The following is a 26,689-nucleotide window of genomic DNA, read 5'->3' on the forward strand; positions in this document are numbered from 1 at the left end:
TACATCTCACTTTTTATTGACTACACCCCACATAAAAATATAATTATATGTTCTAACATGAAATTACTATTTAGCCTAAGAGTTTTGTAAGTCAACCACGGATAACTTCGACGTTTTAATTACTTTCTGCACATTCTACATTGATTGTTTTAGTGACGATTAGAATATGAACTGGCATTAATTAAGAATCAGTTTTATTTTCAGCTCGAAATCATCAAACATGCTTCAATATCAAATTCAATTGTCATTTATACTCTATCCATTTTCGTACGAATGTAATTTGGGCATCACTCGTTTGAAACTCAATTGTAAAAAATAAGATAATATATAGAAGAAAATTGGCAAGTTTATTTAGGGTATCAGTCATTTCAAACTTTTCCCTAAAAGTTTGAACACGAATATGATATTTGAATTTTTTTTTTTTTTTTTAGATAGACTAATACGCGAGTTTGATGTAATATGTATGTAAAAACTAGAGAGTATAAAAGGGGTGCATAAAAGGGGGGTGTATTGAGAGTGTGGGTGTGAGGTAGCGTGAGAAAGTATGTGAGGTATATTAAGATAATTTTTAATTTAAAAAGTAGACATAAGGTGTTTTTAGTAGGTGGGGTATAGTCAACAAAATATGGGGTGCCAATAAAGTAGCAAAAAAAATTCTTACTCACTTCTAATAGCTCTTGTTTGTTCTTACTCACTTCTGTCATCTAATCTATTATGATAAAAAATTCTTATTTAATTGAAATAACAAAACCATCTATATTAAAATATGTTTTAGTTACTCGATGCTGTTCTGGATTTTGTACTTTCCAAGAATGAAAATAATAAAATCCTAAACCATCTAAAGTATGTTTAAAATAATCTAACATGTTTGGTAAATTACTAAAATGTAACATTAATGTTACATGCACACAATTTTTTTCTCATATCTCTACTGTTTTTTTTCCCAATCTTATGGATCTATATGATCTAAATTTTAGGGTAAATTACATAGTAGCCCCTCAGGTTTGAGGTTTATTACAACCTCATACAACATCTTTAAAACATTTCACTTTCATACCTCATGTACTATTTTATTTCAAAATAACACCTCCGTTAGATTTTCCATCCATTAGTCTGTTAAATGCTGACGTGGCTGCCACATTTGTGCTGATGTGGCTGCCACGTGGCAAAAAAAATAATTTTTAATTTTTTTTTTAAAAAAACCTAAATCTTCAAAAAAATAAAAAAAAGCATAAAAACCCTAACCCAGATCCCCTTTCTTCCCCCTCTCCTCTCTGCAATCCCTACCCACTATCTCTCACCCACCCCCCAACGACCTCCCCCCAATCAACCCGCATCCCTATCCCTAACCTAGAACCTAAAAACCTGCAACAACAACAAGAAGAAGAAGAGGAGAGAGGAAAAGAAAAAAAAAAACCCCAATTCATCCCCCCAAAACCTACAACAACAAGAAGAAGAAGAGGGAGAAAAAAAAAGAGAAAAAAAATATAAAAAAAGCCTAGTTCGCGGGAAAGTCGTCAGAAGGTCCGGGGGGGAAGGGAAGTGGGTCGCGGCGGAGAGGGGGGAAGCGAGGTGGGTCGCGGGTCGCGGGTCACGGCAGGGCCGGGGGGTTTTCTCTCTCGGATCTCTCACTCTTTCACTCTCTATCTCTCTCTCGGACTATCTCCCCGACAGTACACCCACGCACGCACCCATCTACACAACCACGCACGCACCGACGACACACCACCACCACTGAGCTTCAAAATCCCAGGCGGGAAATCCGACTTGAAGTCATTGTGGCTGATGCCGAGGATCCTGAAGTTGTAGAGCTCGAAAATGGCGGGCTGGAGAGGGCCGTGGAAGGTGTTGCCGATCAAATTGAGGTGGATTAGTGAAGAAAGGTGGCAGATTTGTGGTGGGATTTGGCTGGAGAGGTTGCAGCGGGAGAGGTCGAGGGAAACAGAGGGAATGAGGAGGAAGAAAGAGAAGGTACATTCATGGTTTTGGGGGTGTGGGGAAGGTGTTGGGTGAGAGTGAGAGTGAGAAGGAGAGTGTGTTGGGAAATTTAAGGGAATGGGGGTCTTGATGGCTGCTTATGGGTTTTCTAAAGGGATGGGGTTTCGGCGGCCGGGGGGGGGGGGGGAAGTGGTGGGATCTGGGTTTTCTAAGGTTTTTTTTTTTTTTTTTTTGAAGATTTAGGTTTTTCTAAAAAAAAAATTAAAAATTTTTTTTTGCCACGTGGCAGCCACATCAGCACAAATGTGGCAGCCACGTCAGCATTTAACAGACTAATGGATGGAAAATCTAACGGAGGTGTTATTTTGAAATAAAATAGTACATGAGGTATGAAAGTGAAATGTTTTAAAGATGTTGTATGAGGTTGTAATAAACCTCAAACCTGAGGGGCTACTATGTAATTTACCCTAAAATTTAATATATTTCATGCTAAATTAATTTGCTTTATTCCTCTCAAGAATGATATTTTACTTTTTCTATGTGGACTAACCATATTTTCATCCATGTAACCTACTCCTCTTTGTTTATTTTATTGCTCATTTGTTTCTCTTAAAAATTGTGGGTTCATTCTAGCTGTGTATCCTGGATTACTGTCTACTCTTGATGCTCCACTTTCTTCTGCTGGATTACATTCAATTTTTAACTCTAATAAATTACTGTATTCTTTTGCTTCAAAATATGTTCTACTCATATGTCTAAAATTAATATCTTCATTTTTTCATCTGAGATTTTGTGTAGTACTAAATCATGTCTTATATTGTTTTCTAAATATTGGTATTCATCTAAGTTATCAATCTCTTCTATTAGTTTATCTATAATATGATCAAAATTTTGCTTAACTAAATTAATATCTAAATTATCAAAAGATATATGACCACTTTCACAAATACTCACAATTTGACTCTCATCATCTTCTAAATTATCTAATTGATTCAAATCATATTTATTTATTAGGGCTCTCTCAAATCTGCTTCTACTAAATTCTTTTAATTCTTCCTTACTAAGATAAATATCTTCTACTCTAGTTTTTCCTTTTTGTTTTCTTCTGAAGAATTCCATTTTCTATTATCAAAATGATGAATCTAAGATGTTCTGCTATGATTATTTGCGTTCAAATTAAATTTTCCAAGTTTTGTAATAAAGGTGGTGAAAGTGATGAAGATGTGTTATGTAGAACTTGATTTATTTGCACTATTGCTCTTCAATTTGGTCTAATTTTTTGGCTAAATTTAAAACTAATTGGATAATTACATTATTTTGTCTAATTGGAATATTAGTACTAGCTACATGTGTTAAAAATTTGTAAACCAACTAGTTCTTCATCCAACTTATTAATTTCTTTCAAAACTTGAATATTTTTCCTATTGGTTCGGGGATCAGTCATTAAACTAATAATTTATCTATGTAATTTATTTACCATGCTCATTTAAATCTTTTTGCACTAATAGAATTTTTTTTTAAATTTCTAGTTCAACTATTTCTAGTGATCTAATTTCTACCTACTTGGTCTTACTATCTATAACATCAATGAGCTCTTTTATTTCTTTCTTACTAGATATCTCTTATTATTTTTTTTATTATCTTCTAATTGAGATGTAATATTATCTAAATTGTGTCTAATAGTTTTTAGAGATTTTTTTCTAAAAATAATCTAATAAGTAATTTAATAAATTATAATCCTTAATATTTTCTAGTGTTATATTTTCATCTTGACTAATAATAAGATCTACAATACTATTTGCTTGAGGATTTTCTTCACTATGGAAAATAATTGGATGACCATTATAACAACTAGACATAAAACCTTGCGCATGGAGCTCAACATGTTTCAACATGTCAGCTACTCACAATGCAAGTATAAGGCCACAAAGGTTGTATTCAGATGTGCTGAGCTCAGAAGTAACTCAGTTAATGTCCAGTTATTTGTGGGCAAACATTCAACTATAATAGTGTACTCGAATAAAGTATGATCATCAGTTTGTCAATATAATAATATAACTATAATGATGTTTTTCTGTTTTGGACAAGAAGTCTAAATAAACAAACACACTAAGAAAAAGAGAAAAACTTACTTAAGACTGGAGAATTGCTTGAACATGTGCACTTACTCTATTATTGACATACAAAAGGGTGGAAATTTACATAAATGAGTCTTTACAAAGGATGCTAGAAAGCTTTGGAGGTCGAAGGTTTCTTTGCTTTGGATGCACTGAATTTCTCTGACTTGTGGTGTCATCTAATGAAGAAGACAATTCTTTCTTATATACACAAATTGGTCCACTATCCTACAAACATGCTTTTAAAAAGTATACAATTATTTACAACCAGTTTCTTAAAATGGTCGTCTTTATTAGCTGTTTCTGAATGTGAAGATGGAAACTTGTCATTTTCTTAATCTTAGGATTGTAATATGATTTTTCGAATATGCACAGAGCCTATACCTGCCATACACAACAATAGAACAAAAATAGGATTTTTTCTATACCTTGAATTGACCTAATTGCCCTCATATATAAATGGGTTAATTCCTCCTTTTTTTTTTTTTTTCTCTCCCTCTCCCTACTCTCTCTAAAGTGGGAAATTGACAAAAACCAGGAGAGCAAAGACCTGTAGTTGAGCAAATTCTTGGTTGATATGGTCATGCATCTGGAGCTTTCCTTTGAAGATCTTGAGAGCTTGAGGGCAATACTTGTATTGATTGGGGTGAGGGCGAGTTTTGGAGGCGGAGAATCGACCGAGGCTTTCAAGAAAGGGAGGGGTTTGGTTGCAGCGGAAGATGCAATGGCTACCATCGTTGTCAATCTCCAGTGGCTGCCGGAGCGCTTAGAATTGACGTTCCCCAATTTTTGGATTTTTGGTAGTACAAAATTTTGATTGGATGAATTCCAAACATTGAGCAAGGCAATAATGGGTTTTGTTCATATCTCTCTCTCTCTCTCTCTCTCTCTCTCTCTCTCTCAATTTTCCCTTTTGTTCGTAAAAGTGTGAATCCATATGGGTTCTTCTTCGAAGACGTAATTTGTTCCTATAAAGATTAATCCATATGGGATGTTGATTCAGAGGGTGGTGGTGGTGGGGGGGGGGGGGAGGAGAAGGATGGGAAGTGAAGAATAAAGTCTGGTACAATAAGAGTTTGGTGAGGAAGGAGAAGAGCCCAGTTTTGCCGTCGAACTCACTACATTACACGACATGCACATGATATGATATGCTCACAGTTCTGAGCCAATCTAAAACCTCAAAGCTCACAACTCTATCCTTGAAATAAAAGAAATGACGTCATCACCTGTGAGTTTTTACATTTTATATGTGGGTATTTTCATCATTTCGCTTTTGTGCATGGCTCTTATTTTAGTCATAAGATTAAAAAATAGGTCATTTTTGGTAATTTTCCTTTTTTATTTGTGTTGGACCACTTACTCTAGTGTGAGGAAGGTTTTAACTTTTATGTCCAATGACAAATGGGGCATTATAATGTTTTTTTTGTCCTTAATAGTAAATAGCCCAATTTTTTGTTGTTTTCATTAGTTTCCAAAAGAAAAAAATTAGTGAATATCAATTATTATACTCTAGACTTCACAAAATTTTTCTATTTATTGTGTTAACTTGTTATCTTAATGAATCATATCGCATCAATATGTTATATTAACGTGTGAAATAATTTATACCTGAATCTAATGAATTAAAAAAAATGGGTGACACACCCTATCTGTGTCTTTTGTCAACAATTTATTTATTTATGTACTAATGTAACTTGAAACTTCATATAAAGGGCCAACTCCCAACAACAATCAACATGACCAAAAATCTCGTGATAACTTTCTAATCATGCACTATAGAATAATAACTTTTTGAGATCTAAAATTAGTGAGGGGCTCTTGAAACAAATTTATTTAAATAAGAATGTAACTACCACTAGATTGAAAAAAAAATCTATAAGTTGAAACAGATTGTTGTTTGTATATGAATTTAAAAAATAATTGCAAATCTAAACAAGTATCAATAAATATACAACTCAAAAGAACAAATGCTCAATCTATTTATCAAATATAGTTATAAGATAAATAGATGTATGTAGTCTAATATTCTAGTGGATAAGATGGGTTTCTATTGATGTATCCTGAATTCGAAGCTTCTCAACCCTAAAGTATTGTAATAGTTTTGAACTCGTTCCCTTTTCCTTAATAATAATAATAATAAAAAGATAAATAGATTTTTAAACAAAATCAAGTGGCGTTGTATCGTAGTGACGGAAAACAATCATGTCTATGCATCTTATGCGGATTCAATCTCAATTGATTCCCCTCCACCCTAACAACGAACTATTTATCTCACTAATTCTATTTCTCTCCTAAAAAAATTTCAATTTTTATTCTTCTGTTACAAAAATAAATGATAGTAACGATGGGTGGTTCGAATTCAAAGGAGGGTGAGAAAGTTGTTTTTACATTTAAAAAAAAACTAGCGAGATATATACAGGGGTAGGTTTGGTATGGTTACCGTACCAAAACCCTCATACCAAACTTTTGATTTGACAAATTATATTACTGTTACCGTACCGAACTTTCGGTATATTGAATTTCGGTATGCCAATTGGCATTATGGGTGAATCGAATTTCGGTATACCAAATAATTCAGTTGGCATGGTATGGTAGTGGTAATTGCCACTTTGTTTGGGGCCAAAACCTGATTTTTTTTTTCCTACCCAATTCAAGGGCAATATTTTTTTTGGGTGCCTTTTATCTTATATATTGTAGCCTAAATTCATCTATCATTCATCATTCACAATTCACACACATACTAATATGTCAAATGATGCATCAAAATTCATGATGGAAATTATGGTTACAATCCAAATGGAAGTTACAAACCAAAAATGGAAGTTAAGTTTACAATCTAAATAGAAGTTAAAATTTCAAACCAAATGAAAATTTCCAAGTGGATCTAAACTTCAAAAAATAAAAATTCATTGATCAATTCTTCAAGCTTGAGATGTAGAAGAAGTATTTGGAAGAGGCATTGAATTTGAACTTGTAGAAGGTTGAGGTTGAGCTTGTGTCAAGTCTACATACAAAGAAAACATATTATTAACAATTAGAACAAGAATTAAAGTTGAATACCGTTTATTATTGAATTGTTATATATATATATGTATATGTATAATTTGTATAACATATATTTATATTTTTTCAGTAGGGTACAGTAATACCATCAATAATGGTATCGAATACTAATATCATGCCATAAAATTTTGGTTCAGTACAATACCGTGCCATTATCTATTGACACAAAAAATTTGGCATAAAATTGGTATGATATCATTGGCAATTCAGTTGATATGGTAATTTGGCAAATAAATCTACCCCTAGATATGTATAAATAATGTTCTTAACAAATTGAAACAAATATTTATGGCTGACAGTAAGCAGTTCACCTATTTCAACCGGAATCTACTCATTCCAAATACTTTGTTCCATGTCGACAAGTCATGTGCAATATTGCCAAGTCAACTAAGGTAATTTATAATTGCAAAGGCAAAAGTTAAAATTATAAAATCATATTTGACTTGCAGATGACACATACCATAATGGCAAAAAAAGCAATCATGCCTATGCATTATGATACAAGTTTAAACCCCACCAATTCTCCTTCTTTAACAACTATTTATTTAACCCACTAACGATATTATTTGTAAAACAAAGTTGTACTTGACTTCAAATGTGATGGTGCAAGTTACAATACTTTCAAAGCATAGGGGATTAAATTTGAACTTTAACTAGCTCTTATGCATTAGAGAGAGGTTACACCACCAATTCTAGACTCAAGTATAACTTTGAGTTTTTAATGGTAATAGCCAAAATTTAACACCAAATTTCATAAATGTCACTTTTTAAAAAATCTTTCAAAAAGAACAGAAAATCCACTTAAATACCCTCAAATTGAAACCAAATGAACATAAACTAAAGAATTTTGGGTTAACCAAGAACCAAGGACCATAAGATGCACATCCCTCATCCATATCATTGTTCCCAACCTCCTTGTCGTACCCATCACCAGCAAAAGTTGTTGCCAACAATGAAGGTACCATTAAAAGCCCTTCTTATGGGTACAAGACCGTGAAAGCAATCACTCTTTTTCTCCAACTGTCTTCATCCTTGGCTAAACCATATGGAAGTACATGATCCATATTTGTTCAATGAATTGACTAGATAAAGGCCTAACACTTTCGAAATGGCATCCCGAGCAACCAAGCTTCAACGCTAGTAGTAATAATGGGGATCAATCTTGTGGTAGGAGGTAAGAGTAAGAAGATGAAGCGCATTGGGCCCAGGTCTGATGATATCTATCTCAAGCTTCTCGCCCAATTGTATCGTTTTCTTGTCCGGAAGACTAGAAGCAAGTTAAATGCAATTGTTCTTAAATGTTTGTTCATGAGCAAGGTCAACAAGGCACCACTTTCTCTCTCGAGGTTGATTAAGTATATGTAAGGAAAGGATAACAAGATTGCTATGGTTGTGGGGACTGTCACTAACAACATTAGGGTTTACGAAGTTTCACAATTGAAGGTTACAACACTGATGTCCTAAGAATTCTCGGGAAGCAGTGAAGCACTTCTATGTAGATGGTTTTAGATTTTGAGGGTATATAGGTCTATTCATGTGAGTTTTATGTTATATTTAAAAGTTTTTATAAAAAGTGATATTCATGAAATTGAGTGTTAAAGTTTGACTATTAATGATAAATACTCTATAACTTTTGTATACTTTTAATGTGAAGTCACACCCTTAACTCTAGAGTTATATCCAAAATCAAATATGACTTTGCATATAACATCCAAGTCATATACGACTCTAATATTTTCCGGTGCATTGAGACTCATTAGTTAATTTACAACTAGCCTTTATGCAGGCTTTTTCTACATAACGGCGCGCTACGCGCGACATACAGAGTTTTAAGGAAGCTAATAATTTTGAATACACTAAATACCTAGGGGCAAATTCTCACGTGCAACATATGTCAACATAGCGCATTCTATCAAGGAATTACAGAGAACTTTCCCATTGGAACAACTCAATATAAAATTCATTAAGTGGTTACCACAGATTGATCTTGGACTGCATTGTCTCTGAAATTTGATGATTAAATATTAACCGTGAAAGCTGAAATGCATGGAAACTCATCAACCAAAACCAGGAGGCACATTGGGGTCCTCATCGCTACCATCACTTGCTCGCTTGTGCCCCATTTCCGTAGACATGCCAGGTGCCCGTCTATTATCATCGGGAGCCAGCCTATCCTACAGCTGACGTGAACTTTCCTTCCATCCATCCATGGCTCCCTTTACATAAGGTGGTTAATGGATATCAGGACAAAAAATAATCATCAAGCAAAGAAAGCGAACAATGGTTAAGGGGATGTAATTAAAAGTGGGTTCCAGAACTACAGGATCAATAACATTTGGAAAGATGTTAGGGTAGAGGAACTATAATGTTGGCATCAAATGAAACCTTTCTCATCTGACCAACAAAGTACATTACACGTCATATGCCATCATCATGGCAGCAAAAACCTTTTGGGTTAACGCTCATAAACATGAAACAAACTCCAGAAAGTAAAAATTTCACAAATAGTCAAATAAGTCACTGCTTTACTTTTTTTTTTCCTTTAATAATATTTATGGCAATCTGCAATTGCTTTTATGCAAATTAAATAAGCAGAATATGATAATCAACATTTGGACATTTTACTCTCTGAATAATCAAGACAATGTTAGGAAGATAAACCATCTTAGGAATGACAAATAAAAAATGTCAAAGTAAGAGTTAATACAATCAAATAGGCTACTCATTAGGCGAAAAAGAAGTTGGAACAAAGTAGAATGCTGAGCCAAAAGTATAGATATTTAAAAAGAATGCGTAATCCACAATTAAATGGAACAAAGAAGCGATGACAGAAATCACTTACCATGATCATAGTTATCAGTTTGGTACTCAAATCGTCTTCAAGGTCCTTTCAAATGCGATCAGTCCATCCATTAACTATCTTATAGATTAATTTCTACTAAACAATCATTAACTCTCTCTCTCTCTCTCTCTCTCTATCTCTCTTGCGCCTTTTTCACACTATACAACCCCTGTCTCATGGCCAACCTCTCCAACCCCTTATAGTCGCACGAAACAACCCAACCTGCTCCGCCTCGACCAACCTCCTCTAGCACAAACTCCGCGAGCACAAAATAACTAATACTAGTTTAATTGAAGCAATTAAGAAATGACCAATGAAACATCATCATAAAGTATTCAATGAAAGGTGAAAAGGCACCAACTTTAATAGGAGGAAAATATATCAGAAAGTGTAAGTGTGAGAGGGAGAAAAGAAAGAGAGTAATATACCTATGAAAATGGTGACAGAAGACCCATGCATGACCCTGCCTCGTCTTCACCATCCTTTTAGATTTTGTTGTGATTCACTTGTATCCATGGCGTGGAATGAAAAACCACACACTAATTTTTCAATTATGTAGGATGAGGGTGGCTGGTAGTTTTACAGTTACCGGCAAAACGTGGAGTACGGGTGGTTTCTTTTCCTCTACAGTGGTTTCTTCACGTTCGATTTTTATTCTGATTTTGATAGTCGTTGTTTTATAATTTGTTTACACTAATACCCTTGCTAACTCTTGTCTTCTATTTTCAGTTGGTTGTAGATTTTTTTGTTTGAGGGACTTTATAGTCCAAATTTTTTTTGGTAAAGCCTTGAGAAACCAAACTCTCATTCTAGCTTTCTAATATTAAAGATTAAAGATGAAATATAAACTCCGACTCTTCCGGTTCATTGAAGATGGCCCATAAAATATTATATTTTCATGGTAAAATTAATTTTCCTTGTTTTTATTTTTGCCAATTAATTTTCCTTTTCTTTTTTGTGGGTTGGCGTGATAAACTAGGAGTGATGGTGTTTTGGTCGTTTCACCTATTCACTGAACTTATTTACGGATCCCACCATTACCCACCCTTCCTATCATGCGACTGCTGTCTATCTGATTCTCTCCCCTCTCTCTCTCCTCTCTCCCCTCGCTGACAGTCGAGTCAGTTCACCCTCCCGATAACGGCGATATCGTGGCCCTCTCCGCCTCCCTCCTATCAAATCTCCATTCGAATTTGGAGAAACAGTAAGTGAAAGTCCTTCATAAACTCTAATTTATATCCATCCGATCTTAATCTCTCACATTTCTTAGCCATCTCAGAGTTGCAGTTCGAACCGATTTCACTTGCATGGCCGTCATCTGATATATCCGGTACAGTCTTCCTCCCTCAATTTTTGTTTTAGACTCGATTTTGAGGGTTTTAGTAATTGGGTTTTGAAATTTTGTTTGATTTTGTGTGCGATTTTTTTTTGGAGGGTTTTGCAGATTTTGGGGACGATTTGTGGGACTGAACCGGCATGAAGCGGGAATTGGCTTGTGTTTTGAAGGGTCAGACTCGGCTCGCTGATTCAGTGGCTGGGACTCAGGACGAGTCCCAGACGAGTCCGTTTGTTGTATATGAGAGACTTAATCGTAAGAGGTTTAAGGGTGCGGTTGTGAATGGTGTGATTGTCTATACCCGAGAGAGAAGGGCTCGGATCAAGGGCGGTAATGGGGTTTCGGAGGGGGCGGAGATAAATGGGCGGAATGGCTCGGAAAAGCCGAGAATTGAGGAAACCCCATCTCATCAATTAGTTGAATGTTTAGTTAAAGATGAGTCAAATTGCAATTTGGAGATACCCAGTTGTAGACATGAGGGTGGCAGTGAGCGGTCAGGGTCTTCGTGTGAGGAGCACGATATGGAAGCAGACTTAGTTGAAATTGTAGTTAAAGATGAGCCCAATTATCATGAGGGGGAAACAGATATGAAAGGCGGGGCATTGAGGCGGTTTACTCGATCAGCATTGAGACCCAAGTTTGAGCCTACTGTGGAAAATGCATCAGGGTCTGTGCCTGTTGAAGTGATTTCAAATATAGAGGGGGAAGATACAGTTGGAGTCAGCATGCTGACATCGCCACTGAAGAATAAGCTAGAATTGAAAATGTCAAAGAAGATTGTGGTGGACAGGAAACCTACAACAGTCAAAGAGCTCTTTGACACTGGCTTGGTTGATGGGGTGCAAGTGATTTACATGGGCAGCAAGAAGGTAGATTTAATTCCAAGTTCATATATATGCATATTCAATACGTTTAAGATATCTCATGAGCTAAAAGTGGCACATTATAATTTAGGCATTCGGTCTGCGGGGCACAATAAGGGATGGTGGAATTTTGTGTTCATGCATACTGTGCAACGGCGGCAGAGTGAGTAATGTTTGTTACCCTAATATGGTTTAGCATGCTATAAACTGTTTTGGGATTTGGTTTGTGTATTTATTTATTTTCCCATCAATGTAGGTTATTCCACCGTCCCAATTTGAGATTCATGCTTGTAAAACATACAGACGAGCAGCACAGTATATTTGTTTTGAGAATGGAAAGAGTCTGCTTGATCTCTTGAAGTCGTGCAGAAATGCTTCTTTGCATACATTGGAAACAACAATTCAGAAGTTCATCAGTTCTTCACCCATGGAGAAGTATTTTACTTGTAAAAAGTGTAGTGGTGAGTTGTTTTTTGTTTTGTTTTTGTTTTTGTTTTTGTTTTCTTTTTTGTTTTTGTTTTTAGTCAATATTCTTTTTCATTAAGAAATTTAATCGTATTGATTGTAGCGATTTTCTAAAAGTTTTCTTATTGCTATTTTTCACTATCATTTCTAGTGTCTTTTCCTCCATACTGTGCTCTGGGTGATGGATCTCTTTGCTATTCTTGCATGGAGCCGAAGCAGCCTGAGTGCAGCCTAACTCATGAGAGAGGCAATAGTCTCAGGTACTGTATCCTGTTGAGCTACCTCATCCAACTTTGTCATTTTGTCAACTTATGCTCCGGAATATGTTGATTTTGGTTTTCCAGATTGTAGCCTTTGATTTCCCCTTACTTAGCCAGTGTTTGATGTAATATATTTTGCTGTTTTTAACCCTTCTAGGACTGTATTGGGACATTGGCTATAAAAAGAAGGGGTTTCGTAATTTTATGTTAGTGGGAATCTTATCTGCATCTTGTCTCTTTAGCATCAAGATATTAGTGTCAATTTTTTTTTTGTTCTATAAGGTCAATGCTTAGGTAGTATTATATTTTGCTGTTTTTAACCCTTCTAGGACTGTATTGGGACATTGCTAAACTCAGTGTAGTGTATGTTATGCTTGTGTTTCATAGATTCAAATGATTCATGTTTGCTGTCTACAAGGAAGTTGATGGTAACATATTACTGTCCTCAAGTTACTGTTTCATAGGTATTAGTTTGACAATATGTGTTTATTTAGTCCTAGGGTGGGAATTGGCTGTATTCTTTCTGAGATTCTGAGACTGTAGTTTGCTAACTGTTTCTGAAAAACTGTAGTTCCATTGGGTGCACTCAAGAGGCTCAAATTTATTGTTTAACAATCTATCATGATATTTTCCGATTGAAAGAATCTTAAAAAAAGCCTAATGTGTTTGTTGGATCTAATATCTGTGCCATTATACATGGATCAGCTCCTGTGTTTTCTCATTTGTCGGGATTACAAAGTCTGAGGACATTATATCATAAACATTATATCATAAGTCACAATACTATATTTCTGAAACCATATGTAAAGTATAAGAATGTTACTTAGCTGTTGTGTCCTTTCGGTTTTTGTTATAGAGATATGCAAATGACATTTCATATGTTCTTGCATCTGTATTCTCTCAGTTCTTTGATACCTGTTTCAATCTCAAAGTCCTCCAAGAGTGCAATCTCAAAGTCCCGGAAAAGTGCAATCTCAAAGTCCCTGAAAAGTACAATCTCAAAGTCCTTGAAAAGTGCAATCTCAAAACCCTTGAGAAGTGCAATCTCAACTCCCCAGAAAAATGCAGTGTCAAAATCCCCCAAGAGTGCTCCACTCTATTTGTCACTGAAAAAGAAGACCCAGTTGAATACAAGAAAGTATGTCTCTTCTTTGATGGCATCCCATATCCTTTTGTTGTATCGTTAGTGCATATATTGGATGGATAAGTTATGAAGCACTAAATTAACCAACCTAAATGACTATTTTGTTCTAAATAACAGCTGGATCATTGAAGGGACATAGTTTTTTGTTGAGGTTTTAGAAGGTTCTTTTCCTTCCCTTTTTATGCTTCTACGTTCATTGCAGGTCATCAACGCCAGTTTTGATCTCAGATCCGTCAAAAAGTTCTTCTCCAGAGAGTTCAGATTATAAGAGTGGATGGAAGATAACACCAAAGTTGGTATCTACTTAGTTTTCCTTTGAATTTACAACTATAATCAATGATAGACTTATGTTGTTATTTTCGTCCGACTAGTAATCTTTTCTAAAAGCAATTCAAGAAAACTGATTCTTTCCAGAAACCTAGTCGATATGTGAATTGTCTTGATAAGTAAATAATATACAAACATTATCCGTATGTACTTCATCTTTTTTGACAGGTTGTCTGAATTTTTTACAGATCTTCAAAATCAATTCTGATCTCAAGGCCCCCCAGTACTTCTTCAGTGTATTTTTCTTCGCAGAAGAAAAGTCAGTGGAGGATTACAACAAAGTAGGTTTCCCCTCCTTTTGATTATTATTAAAAAGTTTATGATTTTGGGGAGCATAATCTTGGATGAAGTATTTATTTTCGTTTGTGACATGTGAATAATCACTTTATTCTTTGTTGTATCTTTCTAAAGAGATCAGCGGCTGCATAAGTTGGTTTTCGAGGAAGGTGGATTGCCTGACGGAACAGAAGTAGCATATTATGCACGCGGACAGGTCGTTTAGAAAAAGATTGGTCATTTTTACATGCCATTTATGGGCTTATTGAAATATAATAATTTCTTCTGTTGGGCAGAAATTGCTAGTTGGTTACAAGAAAGGATTTGGAATATTTTGTTGTTGCTGCAACAGTGAGGTTTGTGTGCTAGCATTTGGAGTTCACTGTACTTGAACTGTGTTGGAGCCTTTAACCTTTTTATTATCCAAAATCTGCAGGTCAGCCCGTCACAGTTTGAGGCCCATGCAGGTTGGGCCACACGCAGGAAACCGTAAGCTTTTGTGAGATATTCAGTGGCTAACTATGTCACAATTTACCTTAAACACTTGATAATTCTATGGTTGTGTTTTTTTATTTTTATTTTTGGCAGCTATGCATACATTTACACATCTAACGGAGTGTCTCTCCACGAGTTGGCTATATCTTTGTCAAGAGGTCGGAAATATGCAGCCAAGGATAATGATGACTTGTGCATCATTTGTGCCGATGGTGGGAATCTTGTGCTTTGTGATGGATGCCCTAGGGCCTTCCACAGAGGTGAAACAAAGATTTTTTTTTAAAATTTTTTGGAGTATGATAAAAAATTGTTAATTTCCTAGTAATTGACTGTAAAGCTAGTTCAATTTTGTTTTCGTTTTAAAGTAAGACATTTTATTTTCTTTATAAGCTCAATAGGAAAGAGGTCGCACTTGGTGCGATGACAAGTGCCTTCGCCCATGAGCGGTAGGTCTCGGGTTCGAGACTTGGGAGCAGCCTCTCCATAAAATGGGGGTAAGGCTAGCCGACATTCACCTCTCCCAGACCCTGCGTAAAGCGGGAGCCTTGTGCACTGGGTACGACCTTTATAAGCTCAATAGGAGATGCTATTTGAATGGATGAGATCAAGTTGTTACACTGAATCTATGAACTGAAAAGGGCTATTGCTTTATTTGTAAACCTTTGGTTAATTATATTTCAAGTTTATGATGTGGAGACAGAATTTTCTTAGAATTTGTTTTATTCGTGTGTTGTCTGTATAGAATATTGAGTTTTTGTAAATGGGGTGAATTGAAATTCATTTCATTTGTATTTGAATCTTGCATTTCAGTTATTGGAGATATGCATTGTATCTGAAAACACTCATTGAGTTCTTTATCTGGTACACTTCTGCAACTGTGTTTGCCTTATATTAGTTTTTGTGTGAATTTTTTGCCTCCTGCAGACTGTGCTTCTCTACCAAGTGTTCCTCGTGGTGACTGGTACTGTAAGTTTTGTCAAAATATGTTTCAAAGAGAAAAGTTTGTGGAACATAATGAAAATGCTGTTGCTGCTGGAAGGATTGATGGAATTGATCCTATAGAACAGATAACCCAAAGATGCATTCGTATTGTCAAAGACATAGAAGCTGAACTAACTGGATGCGTTTTATGTAGGTAATATCAGAAACCTATTTTGTTGAATTCTATGGTCTTAGACATATTCCTGATGCAGTTGTGGCAGATAGCTGTCAATATACTTCTGTTTATGTTGCTTTTATTTTATTGTTGGTACTGTATGCAGAGGTTATGATTTTAGCAAATCAGGATTTGGTCCACGAACTATTATACTTTGTGATCAGGTACTTTTTCTTTTTCGTGCCATAGTTGGTGCATTTTACATGAAATGCTACTTTTGCTTCTATCTAAATGTCCAAATGGTACTCTTCTTTTATTGTGTGCCAGTGTGAGAAGGAATATCATGTTGGCTGTTTGAAGAAACATAAAATGGCAAATTTAAAGGTGAGTACTTAATTGAAGGACATATTTGACAACTCACATCAGCAAAACCTTCCTTATCCTGTGGCCTTGCAAATTAATTTTCAGTTTAGACTGTTGACGTCACTTGTTTAACAGGAATTGCCAAAAGGGAAGTGGTTTTGTTGCGCAGACTGCAGTAGAATTCATTCTATTTTGCAAAGGTTGCTGACTAGAGGAGCTGAGAAGCTTCCTGACTCTCATTTGGATGTTATAAAGAAGAAGATGGAGGCAAATGGTTTGGAGACTGTCAGTGGGTTTGATGTGAGATGGAGACTTATTAGTGGCAAAATTGCTTCTCAGGAATGTCGTTTTTTACTTTCAAAGGCTGTTGCTATCTTCCACGTAAGTGCTGCCCTCTCTGCTTTGAAAACGTTGTGCTTGCCTACAACAATTTATGATCATTCCAGTTTTTCACTATCTTCTGGAGGGCTGTTCATATAATTTTTATTTTTCGTTCAATTGTATTTTCATGATTCAATATACATTAGTTTAGTCATGTTCTTAGAATTTCCTATTTCTTTATTTGTTTGTAATAACCTTTCTGTTAGTATGTCCCTACACATTTTCCTTCTGGAAAATTCTGTGATAACTGAATATCTTAGACGATTTGTTATAATTAATGGAAAAAAAAGTAATGAATTGAAAGAAGTCTAGTTTCTGCATTGTCTGATAACTAGCTATAATTCTTTTGCAAGCAAAAACGAAAAAAAAACCAGAAATTCTTTGGTTACAATTGCACATAGGCAGCACAATCCCCTTGAGCAAGATGACTTCTTTAGGACCCACTTGATGCAGTTGGTGTTTGTTTCTTACGGTGATTTTCTTTTTCCCCCTTTTGTATGACTGAAATGTTGATTTTGATAGACAGGAATTTTACAGTGCACTGTGCTTTTATGCACTAGGGTTATTTTTTATTTTTCATCATTTTTTGCATTAAAGAAGCATTTTGAGGCATTTGTTACGCATGAGTGGAGCAATCATCATGACTAACTGAAATTCTCCGATATTTGTGTCTCAGGATTGCTTTGATCCTATAGTTGATGCAGAATCTGGGCGAGACCTTATTCCCGCCATGGTTTATGGGTAGGCATAAGGATATGTTATATCTTATGTTGTAGTTGGTTTATTTTTGACAGTCTTTCATGTCCATCTTTTCTAACATTACTTTCTTCTCTCTCTCAGAAGGAATGTTAGGAGCCAAGAATTTGGGAATATGTACTGTGCAATACTGATGGTCAAGTAAGAATTCTTTTGATTTCTGGTTGTGGACTTGCTTCCGTGTCGTATAATTGATAGAACTCGTCTGTTCTTGCAGCTCAACTGTGGTATCAGCTGGAATTATACGTGTTTTTGGTCATGAAGTTGCTGAACTTCCTTTGGTCGCCACTAGTAATGGTAACCATGGCAAGGTGAGACTATATAAATATGAAGTTGTATTTTTGTGAGATGATTATGTTTATTTTTTTGTCCTGCTTTTCTTTTTTCCTTGGCGGTTTTGTGATATAATATTTAATTATTGGTAGTTTTCATTATGCCACCCACAACGGGATCACTGCAGTTTTCAATTTGATATGGTTTAACTTTAATCACCTAACTTCACAGGGCTACTTCCAACTATTGTTCTCCTGCATTGAAAAGCTGCTAGCTTTCTTGAATGTGAAAAGTATTGTGCTGCCGGCTGCGGAAGAAGCAGAATCCATATGGACCGATAAATTTGGTTTTACAAAAATGAAGCCGGAGCAGGTATGTTTAAATGTGTCTAATTGATGCCTCAATTCTAGTCGTACCTTTTCTTGTGCCCCAGTACTTACGGTTGCGTCCCTCGTGCTGCAGCTCACCACCTACCGAAGAACCTGCTACCAAATGGTGACATTCAAAGGAACGTCAATGCTACATAAAAGGGTTCCCGAGTGCCGGGTTGTAAGCACATGAGGGAAGGGGAGAGCGAAGGGAGATTTTTCAATTTTTGTTTTCTGATCTTTTATTAGCAAGCTTTTTGTTTCCAGTTCATGTTTGTAAAATTTTATGAATTGGAATTGTCAAGCCTCTGCTGTTCATATCAACATTTTTTGGTTATTGAACATCACCTTAATAGCTAGATTTCTATAATACACATTCTGCATGCGTTTGGTAATCTTCTCTCGTATATTCTCTTCTTTCTGTGCAATTTTGGTCGGATTGCTCTGGTGGTTGGGGCTTTTTGGTCTGCCTACTTCATCTCGGTTCAAACTCTTCCTCCTTTCTTAAATTTTATAATTTAGCCTAGTAAGGCACTAAAAGTATATAAATTTTTCAAGTAATATATCGTTACCAACATATTTCTTAATAATCCAAATTTCTCTCAACGATATGGAGATGATAAATTTGTTCAACTACTGATAGCAAGAAATCCTAAATTGCAGGAGGGGAAGTTGTTATTGTATGAGTAGGGTTTTCTCCCCTTTTATTTCTATTTCCTTTCCTTCCCTTCTCTCACACTTTGCTGGTTGTATTATTGTCTCTACAAAAAAATTAATATAAAACGATGTGATTTAATCGTAACCGTTCAACTAGGATGGAAGGGAAAGAGGGAGAAAATCCTCTTTCTTATTGCGTACAAATGGCCTCATGGTCGCTCTGTGTGGGAGCACTGGCGGAATAGACTCATAAAATTACAGTAGGGTTTTGGTTGTGCCTTAATGTTTTAAAAGACTTGTCTTGGGGCGCGCCTAGTCGACCTTGAAAGCTAGGGTGGTTTGCCGCATCTGTTTTCCAGGAGTCGGCGTAAGACGTCGCGGGAGCACGCCTAGGTGGCAAAGGCGCGCACCTCAGGGCGTCCATGTGTTTTTTTTGTATTTTTTCAATTTTTTGCTTTGTATTTTATTTTTATTTTTTGTAAAAACCCAAAGCCGTGCCCAAGGGAGAAGATGAACAAGACATATGGCGAAGGTTTTTTTTTCCCTGATTTTTCATTTTTTAACAATTGTTTTCTCTTTAAAATTTAAATAGACAACACTTTGTAGACATTTATTACCTCACTAACTCTTTTTTATTACTTTTATTTTTTATATTATTTTTAGATGGATAGATAACCATCTTTTTGTTTCTTATTATTCTCATCATCCCAACAGAAAAAAAAATTAAAAAAATGGAGAAGATAAACATCTTTTTATTTTTAGGAAAAATAACATTGATGATACTTTTAATATTTAATTTTTTTATTATGACAATACATTTTAAACATTTTAAGAAAAGAGAAAAGTTAAGGGATGACATCATTGACATTTTTACTCTGAAGTGTAAATTACAAAAATACCCAAACGCCTACAATTCTTTGCTAAAAAGGGCCTACGATTCTCCGGAGGATATTGATCGAGTTCACTTGTATCCCACCCTGCCCAACTTGAAGCTGTAATCGAAGTCGAAAAGCAAGCCGCGAGGGATTTGATTCGTGACAAGAAAAAGGAAAGAGCTTGGATAGCATTAAAATTTTCTCTTTCTGATTCGCAGACATGATCAAAGCCTGGAAGCTAGAGCCGCCTTCCTCTTCCTCCTCAATTATTTCTATTGCTTCCTTGTTCCTCAGTAATCTTTTGTATGCATGTACGTATGAATTTGTCTAATTGTTGAATTTGTTGCCAAATTCAAGAGCCCATTTATTGCTTTCGGTGGCAGACATAAAAAAGGGTCAAAGGCAATTTATGCCTTTAGGCTCACATTAAAAAAAAGCAGAGAATTAGAAATGGTGAAGATGCTTTGTTTTGGTTACGACCCAGAACAAAAAGAAAGCTCCATTTTTTAGAGCACAAGACGCAAACAAGCAGAGAGTAAAAGAAAAGCCATGGACAGCCTCATTCGAAGAGAATAAGAAGAGCTCCTGCTCTCCACATTATGTAAGCAATCACTCCATCAAATCCATGGACCTCCAGATTTTTTTTTGAGGTTGAATTGATTGGATTTTAAAATAGGAAACTAAATAAAATAGTTTGAAAACTTGGAGTTTTAACGATAAGGATAAAATAAAGGTTAAAGTAAATAGTATAAGAATTGATTTTTTAGTGTAAAAATATGGTTTTTCGTTAAATTGAACAGTATCAAAAACTTTTCATTAATGTTGCCTTCTAAAATTTGATGTATAATTTCTTCACATCTTCATTCCGTAATAGAGAAATCGTTATTTTTTATGCGGAAAGAATGATACATGCATACACAGTTGAAGTCAATTCCCTCTTTATAAAGCACTGTAAGTGGTTAAAGAGCCTTAGTGGAAAAAAAAAAAAACTCTTTAACCACTTGCTCTAATAATGGGTAAATTGAACCATTCACGTGAGTTTATAGTTATGGTTTGCACTGATTCTACAAAAATGGTCGATGACGGATTAAACTGATTCTGCAAAAATGGTCAAGGACGGTTTGAATTGATTCTACAAAAATATCGATGACGGGTTGAATTGATTTTGCAAAAATATCGATGACGGGTTAAGCTGATTTTACAAAAATGGTCGAGGAAGGGTTGAACTGATTATGCAAAAACGTCTGAGGACGGGCTGAACTGATTCAGCAAAAATTGTCTATGACGGGTTGAACTGATTCTGCAAAAAATGGTCGAGAATGGGTTGAATTGATTCTATAAAAATAGTCGAAGACGGGTTGAACTGATTATGCAAAAATGGTTGATGACTGATTAAACTGATTTTGCAAAAATGGTCGAAGACAGGTTGAACTGAATCTACAAAAATAGTCGAGGACGTGTTGAACTGATTTTACAAAAATAGTCGAGTACGGGTTGAACTGATTCTACTAATAAAGGATACAAATTGATTCTGCATAAATAGTCGAGGATGGGTTGATCTTAAGGCACATATTAATTTTGTTAAAGTTGTGAGAGTTGTGTTCTATTAACAGCCTTAAAGCTTTAGGGGTATGGTTGGCAATTTAAAACATTATTTCTATGTTTTTGGGCTGAGCTTTAGTTGTTTTTATGCTTTTGTCTCTTCTTGACATGTTTAAAAACTAGTGGAGTTTTTTGAAATATATTAGAAGTTTTTGTCTCTATATATAAAGTTCTCTTCTTTTTATTGTTTTTTTACCTTATATATTCTTGTCTTAAGAGATATCATATCATATTATCTTATTCCTCTTTTTTAAGACTACATATCTTACCCTAATATTACTCAAAATATACCTATAAATAGTCACTTAAGACTCTAGATGTCTAACTCTATTTGTTTGTTTTATTTTTTTTGAACAAAACTGACTCTATTTGTTTGATTGTTCGATTAATTTGATTACTTGGTTAAATTTGTTGACTTGTGCACTTTTGAATGATAATGAATAATTTTACAAAGTTTATATTTATATGTACATTATACATTATATATATATTAAAGAATTTCGTCTAGACGGGATTATCCATGAAACTCCTCGCTCACGCCTTCACCTTTTAAAACATTGCTGTGCCTATCCATGGGAGTGGTATAAATTACAAAGTCGGATTCCGGTTATGTGTAGCCACCCAAACAAGTGGTCCGGGGGCGGTTGTACACCAGAAATTCTCACATTGCAGTGGCGGTGCCATTGATTGCAAGTCACTTTTTTCTTGAGTAACCATGATCAAATCAAGCTAGGAATCCCACCGCCCCAAATTTGTTGCTAAAATAGTCAAACACCAATATTTCAAAAGATAAAATTAGAATTCAAGTTCAAGTCTCATTGCATCACCACACATGCCTGATCTGCCCCCATTTCATCATGATTCATGTCCAAAATCTCTCAGAAGCTTTGCGTATGCATCTTCCAACCACCATGACCTCCCCACCTCTCTCTCTCTCTCTCTCTCTCTCTCTCTCTCTCTCATCACCAACACTCTTAAAAGTATAGATTTTGTAATCACCTTCATACGCACAAACATCATATAAAGCCGCCCCATACAATTCTTAGCTCGCACGCCAATCATCACTCACCTCCTTTACAACCATTTTTACATAAATAATGAACAAATAACATAAATAAAATCTCAACTAATTACTCCCAAAACCTAACCCATGACAACCAAAACAACCCTTTTCTTCTGGCTCTCAGCCTTTGCCATTGCACTCCTTTCCACTTTTAAATGCCTCCCCCTCACCCCCTTTCTTTCCCCAACTTCCATTATTTCCGAAAGTGCTCGAAACAGCTTCAAGCTTGCCATATTTGATCAGGTTTTCGAGCAAACCGGTGAGAGCTTACTGTCCACCCTAACAAGCATTGTGGCTAGACACCACCACCACCGTCAGCGTAGGCATACATGTGACCAGACCAAACGGAAAAACTCTAGATTCATGTCCGAATACAATGTATCCCTTGTTTTGACAGTAGGCTTCAAAGGTTGCTCAAATTTTAGTAGTGTCCAAAATGCGGTTGATGCTGTTCCGGAGCTTAGTATTAATAGAACCCTCATCATAATCAACTCCGGCATTTACAGGTATATTTCAAGACCCTAAACCCTAAACCCGAAACGGAATCTCATTAATATTTCAAGACCCATTTATGTAAATTACAAACTATACGATGACAAATATGTATGATGGTAGGGAAAAGGTGACAGTGAGTGCTAACAAGACCAACTTGATAATTCAAGGACAAGGTTATCTAAACACTATCATAGCATGGAATGACACTGCAAATTCTACTGGAGGGACTGCTTTTAGCTCTTCAGTTGCCATCTTTGCTCCTTGTTTCACTGCCTACAACATTAGCTTTCAGGTAAAGAACATGTAAACTGTTTCGTATTTTAATTTTAAATGTGGGATTTCAGTTTGTAAATTATTTTCTTTTGTTTTTATTCGAGAAGAACACAGCTCCGCCGCCAGCTCCGGGAAGAATTGGAGCACAGGCAGTGGCCCTGAGAATTGCAGGAGACCAAGCTGCATTTTATGGGTGTGGCTTTTATGGTGCACAAGACACGCTTAATGATGATCGTGGGAGACATTATTTTAGAGAATGTTTCATTCAGGGCTCCATTGATTTCATTTTTGGAAAGGCTAGATCACTATATGAGGTAGATCACAAGGAAACTTTTTCTTAAATTTTAATCACCGAATGGCGTGACATGTCAATATTTTATCTGTCAGATAGGGGTGGTGCTATCTACACATCCCCTTTTACCTTCCACACACCTTATGTTAATGTTTGTTATTTCATTTGATCCGACGGTATTAGCACTCATTTGATACTAAAAAGGCATTTCACATAATGTTCCAACAGGGGTGCATCCTTAACTCCATAGCAAATGCAGTCAAATCGGGGATAAGCGGAGCCATCACGGCTCAAGGAAGGCAGTCGATGCAGGAGCAAAGCGGGTTTTCCTTTGTGAATTGTAGCGTTGGAGGAAGTGGGACAGTGTGGCTTGGTCGAGCATGGGGAGCTTATGCGACTGTTGTGTTTTCGAAAACATACATGTCTGATGTTGTTGCTTCAGATGGATGGAATGACTGGAAAGACCCCTCCAGAGACCCGTCAGTACTAATTGCTTAATTCCTCCTCATTGCTTTTATGTCCAAAAGTTAAATTGCAACTTGTATGGCACGGTACACTGCCACAGTAGTGTTTCGTACCAATAATACAAAGACACAGAGATAAATTAATGCATATTCCTGTATTATTGACACGTTATGCATTGTGACAGTGTACTCATGTCAAATAAGTTGTTCTCATTTTCTTTGTCTTGTAATTCCAAAGAAAATTATTTGAATGCAGGACGGTATTATTTGGGGAGTACGATTGCATGGGGTCCGGTGCGAATTATACATATAGGGTTTCGTATGGAAGGCAACTGAATGAATCTGAAGCAGCTCCTTTCTTGGACATTTCGTACATTGATGGAAATGATTGGCTTTTACATCCTCCACTCTTCAACCTTCATGATGATCACAATCTCAACGATCAATGGACTCGTACATTCAAGTATTTTCGTAGCGTTTTTATTTATCAAACATTCTGATACGCTGTGTCGTCCCGTCAACCTTAAGAAACATATAATGCTTGTATGTGTTTTTTTTTAACTAGCAGTCTTGTATTATAACATACCATACTAATCCAGTGAATAAGAAGTGAAGTGACTTTTTAAAATTGTATTCTCTAAAGATACGTGACTTATTGTTGTTAATTCCACAACGATATTACCGACCATGTAACCCATATATTTAATTTGGTTGCTGTGGATTATGTAATGTTGTCATCCGATGCAAGTTATGATTTAGCTATATATGAGTGGCTTAGAAATTAGAATAATGACAATCTTCGTGATGGATATGAGTGGCTTTTACATTCTCTCCAACCTTTCATGCTAGACGTTTGATAATTTCTCCCTGACCAGAATAACAGATTTCAATGAAGGTCAAAGTTTAAGATGGCTGCTCTCCACTAACCACAACGATAGATTGTGACTCTCTCTTTCATCCATTGACGTCTAAAAGATAAGTTTTGTCCAAACAAAAAGGACTACATTCGACCCAATACCTTAAAGGAAGTGAGTTTCACACATCTTTATTAGCTTCTTACGAACATTCCTTTATTTATGACTATCAAATTGAGTAAGTCAAGTGAACTCAACGGCTATGGTTAAACCGGGGTGTATAAGAGGCTAACAATGTGGAAATCACTTCCCTACCTTAATCGTAGAGTCCCATTCTCCTAGATTTCAGGGTCCAACAAAGATGTGGTAGCCTACCATTTGATTTGAATCCAACGTGAAGGAGAAAGAACAACAAAAAAAGTTAAATAATCATCTACCGTTAGATTATGATCGAATCCTGGGTGACTACAATTTTTTTGAACCCTAGGACCTAGGAGAATAAGTCTACTTAATCGTGTAATTTCTCCGACATTATTTTCTATTGCCATATCAAGGATAAGATTTAAACCTTATGGCCCTGTGTACCCAAAACAAATGCCTTTAACAGATTGCAAGCCAAAAACCGTTGTGCATCCTACATCGAAATTTTTGGACATTAGATAAATATTGAACATCTTAACTAGTGTGCATGAAACACTGAGAGCATACTATCCTTAAAATTTTACTGATGATCTTTCTCTCTATAAATAATAAAGATCATGATGGATATCTCAAATTAGTAAATTAATTTTATTTTTTGTTATATTAAATTCCAATTTCCGTATTGAGATTTTTATCGTTTAAGAGGCTTTGTACAAACCAGAATGCATGATGAATGAATGTTAAAAGGCCATTTCATAATTATTTTATTTGTAGTTTCTTTGAAAACCAAAAAATTATTTGGTGACCAAGTTCAGTATTTAGTTTTCAAAGAATTGAAACTACTTAAAAAAAAAAAAATGATAACTACCAAAAATTAAAGTCCAATTTTCAAATTTTTTTTCAATTATTTTTGTAGCTTTTCTCATTCACCAATTTTACATCACAATACATGCATTTCACTCTAGTTTCAAGTCTAGGTATCTGGGACGTTTCAACTTGCACCCAGCCGCTCGACTCTTTTTTTTCGGCACGAGCCTAGTCCATTTCCGGGATAATTGGACGGCCTTGGAACTACTGACCTAATTTTCACAAAAGATTAATATTTTTTTGTTTTGTTTTAACAAATGATTATATCTACACTAAGGGAGTGGGGGAGTGAGCTAAACCTCACACTGGACTAGTGATAATAATGTGTTTCAAAGTCGCATTTGGCAAAAATGTAACCTTTACCTCTCACTTACTAGTGAAAAAGAATACTACTAGACTGCAATACCAAGTGACCACAAAAGATTAATCTCAGTTTTGAGAAATTCGTCAAAAAGTGTTATAGACTGTTGCACAGCCTTTTATTCGATGACTTCAAATTCACAATTTCTTTTTTTTTTGAACAACAATTCACAATTTAACCTCAAGAGGAATTCCATTTTCCGATTTGCACATAAAATAAAAATTAAAAACTATATTTGATAAAAAAAAAAAAAACTAAAAACTATAAGAGAATCAAGGATTGATCAAAGTATAATAGTGCAGATAGAGAAAATTAGAGCGTGAAAATCTTTCTTTTTGCTTACTCTGCAATGTCATTTGTACCTCCTCACTCCTCTCAATTG

The 26,689-nt window shown here is 35.6% G+C and overlaps 2 protein-coding genes across 5 annotated transcripts; both read left to right on the forward strand.

Moving 5' to 3' along the window:
* Positions 1 to 10,963: 10,963 nt before the first annotated feature.
* Positions 10,964 to 18,758, forward strand: LOC103449974 (uncharacterized). 4 transcript variants are annotated; one of them, XM_070809216.1, is made up of 22 exons: positions 10,964 to 11,164; positions 11,240 to 11,290; positions 11,405 to 12,165; positions 12,251 to 12,322; positions 12,416 to 12,620; positions 12,776 to 12,884; positions 13,789 to 14,022; positions 14,231 to 14,320; positions 14,544 to 14,636; positions 14,767 to 14,848; positions 14,928 to 14,987; positions 15,068 to 15,120; positions 15,220 to 15,386; positions 16,051 to 16,261; positions 16,389 to 16,446; positions 16,550 to 16,606; positions 16,721 to 16,966; positions 17,643 to 17,707; positions 17,807 to 17,863; positions 17,940 to 18,033; positions 18,227 to 18,367; positions 18,458 to 18,758. In XM_070809216.1, the coding sequence occupies exons 3-22, from the start codon at positions 11,437 to 11,439 to the stop codon at positions 18,554 to 18,556; spliced, it is 2,922 nt and encodes a 973-aa protein (XP_070665317.1). In that variant the 5' UTR covers positions 10,964 to 11,164; positions 11,240 to 11,290; positions 11,405 to 11,436; the 3' UTR covers positions 18,557 to 18,758. The 4 variants fall into 4 exon arrangements, with proteins under 4 accessions (XP_070665317.1, XP_070665320.1, XP_070665318.1 ...); XM_070809219.1 differs by having other exon boundaries at positions 10,981 to 11,164; positions 11,231 to 11,290; positions 11,395 to 12,165; XM_070809217.1 differs by having other exon boundaries at positions 10,981 to 11,164; positions 11,231 to 11,290.
* A 3,849-nt stretch (positions 18,759 to 22,607) lies between these two features.
* On the forward strand, positions 22,608 to 24,846 carry LOC103450015 (probable pectinesterase 15). Its single transcript, XM_008389331.4, has 5 exons — positions 22,608 to 23,066; positions 23,176 to 23,347; positions 23,436 to 23,642; positions 23,849 to 24,099; positions 24,341 to 24,846. The coding sequence occupies exons 1-5, from the start codon at positions 22,648 to 22,650 to the stop codon at positions 24,582 to 24,584; spliced, it is 1,293 nt and encodes a 430-aa protein (XP_008387553.2). The 5' UTR covers positions 22,608 to 22,647; the 3' UTR covers positions 24,585 to 24,846.
* The last annotated feature ends 1,843 nt before the right edge of the window (positions 24,847 to 26,689 follow it).

This window comes from Malus domestica, chromosome 12 (genome assembly GCF_042453785.1).
Source record: "Malus domestica chromosome 12, GDT2T_hap1".
NCBI classification, from domain to species: domain Eukaryota; kingdom Viridiplantae; phylum Streptophyta; class Magnoliopsida; order Rosales; family Rosaceae; genus Malus; species Malus domestica.

Excerpts from the sequence above, each read along its gene's own strand:
- LOC103449974 (XM_070809216.1), top strand. The coding sequence starts at position 11,437 with ATGAAGCGGGAATTGGCTTGTGTTTTGAAGGGTCAGACTCGGCTCGCT. Across the intron at positions 15,387-16,050 it reads CCCTAGGGCCTTCCACAGAG|ACTGTGCTTCTCTACCAAGT; the intron begins GTGAAACAAAGA and ends TGCCTCCTGCAG. Across the intron at positions 16,967-17,642 it reads AGGCTGTTGCTATCTTCCAC|GATTGCTTTGATCCTATAGT; the intron begins GTAAGTGCTGCC and ends TTTGTGTCTCAG.
- LOC103450015 (XM_008389331.4), top strand. The coding sequence starts at position 22,648 with ATGACAACCAAAACAACCCTTTTCTTCTGGCTCTCAGCCTTTGCCATT. Across the intron at positions 23,643-23,848 it reads AGGCTAGATCACTATATGAG|GGGTGCATCCTTAACTCCAT; the intron begins GTAGATCACAAG and ends ATGTTCCAACAG. Across the intron at positions 24,100-24,340 it reads AAAGACCCCTCCAGAGACCC|GACGGTATTATTTGGGGAGT; the intron begins GTCAGTACTAAT and ends ATTTGAATGCAG.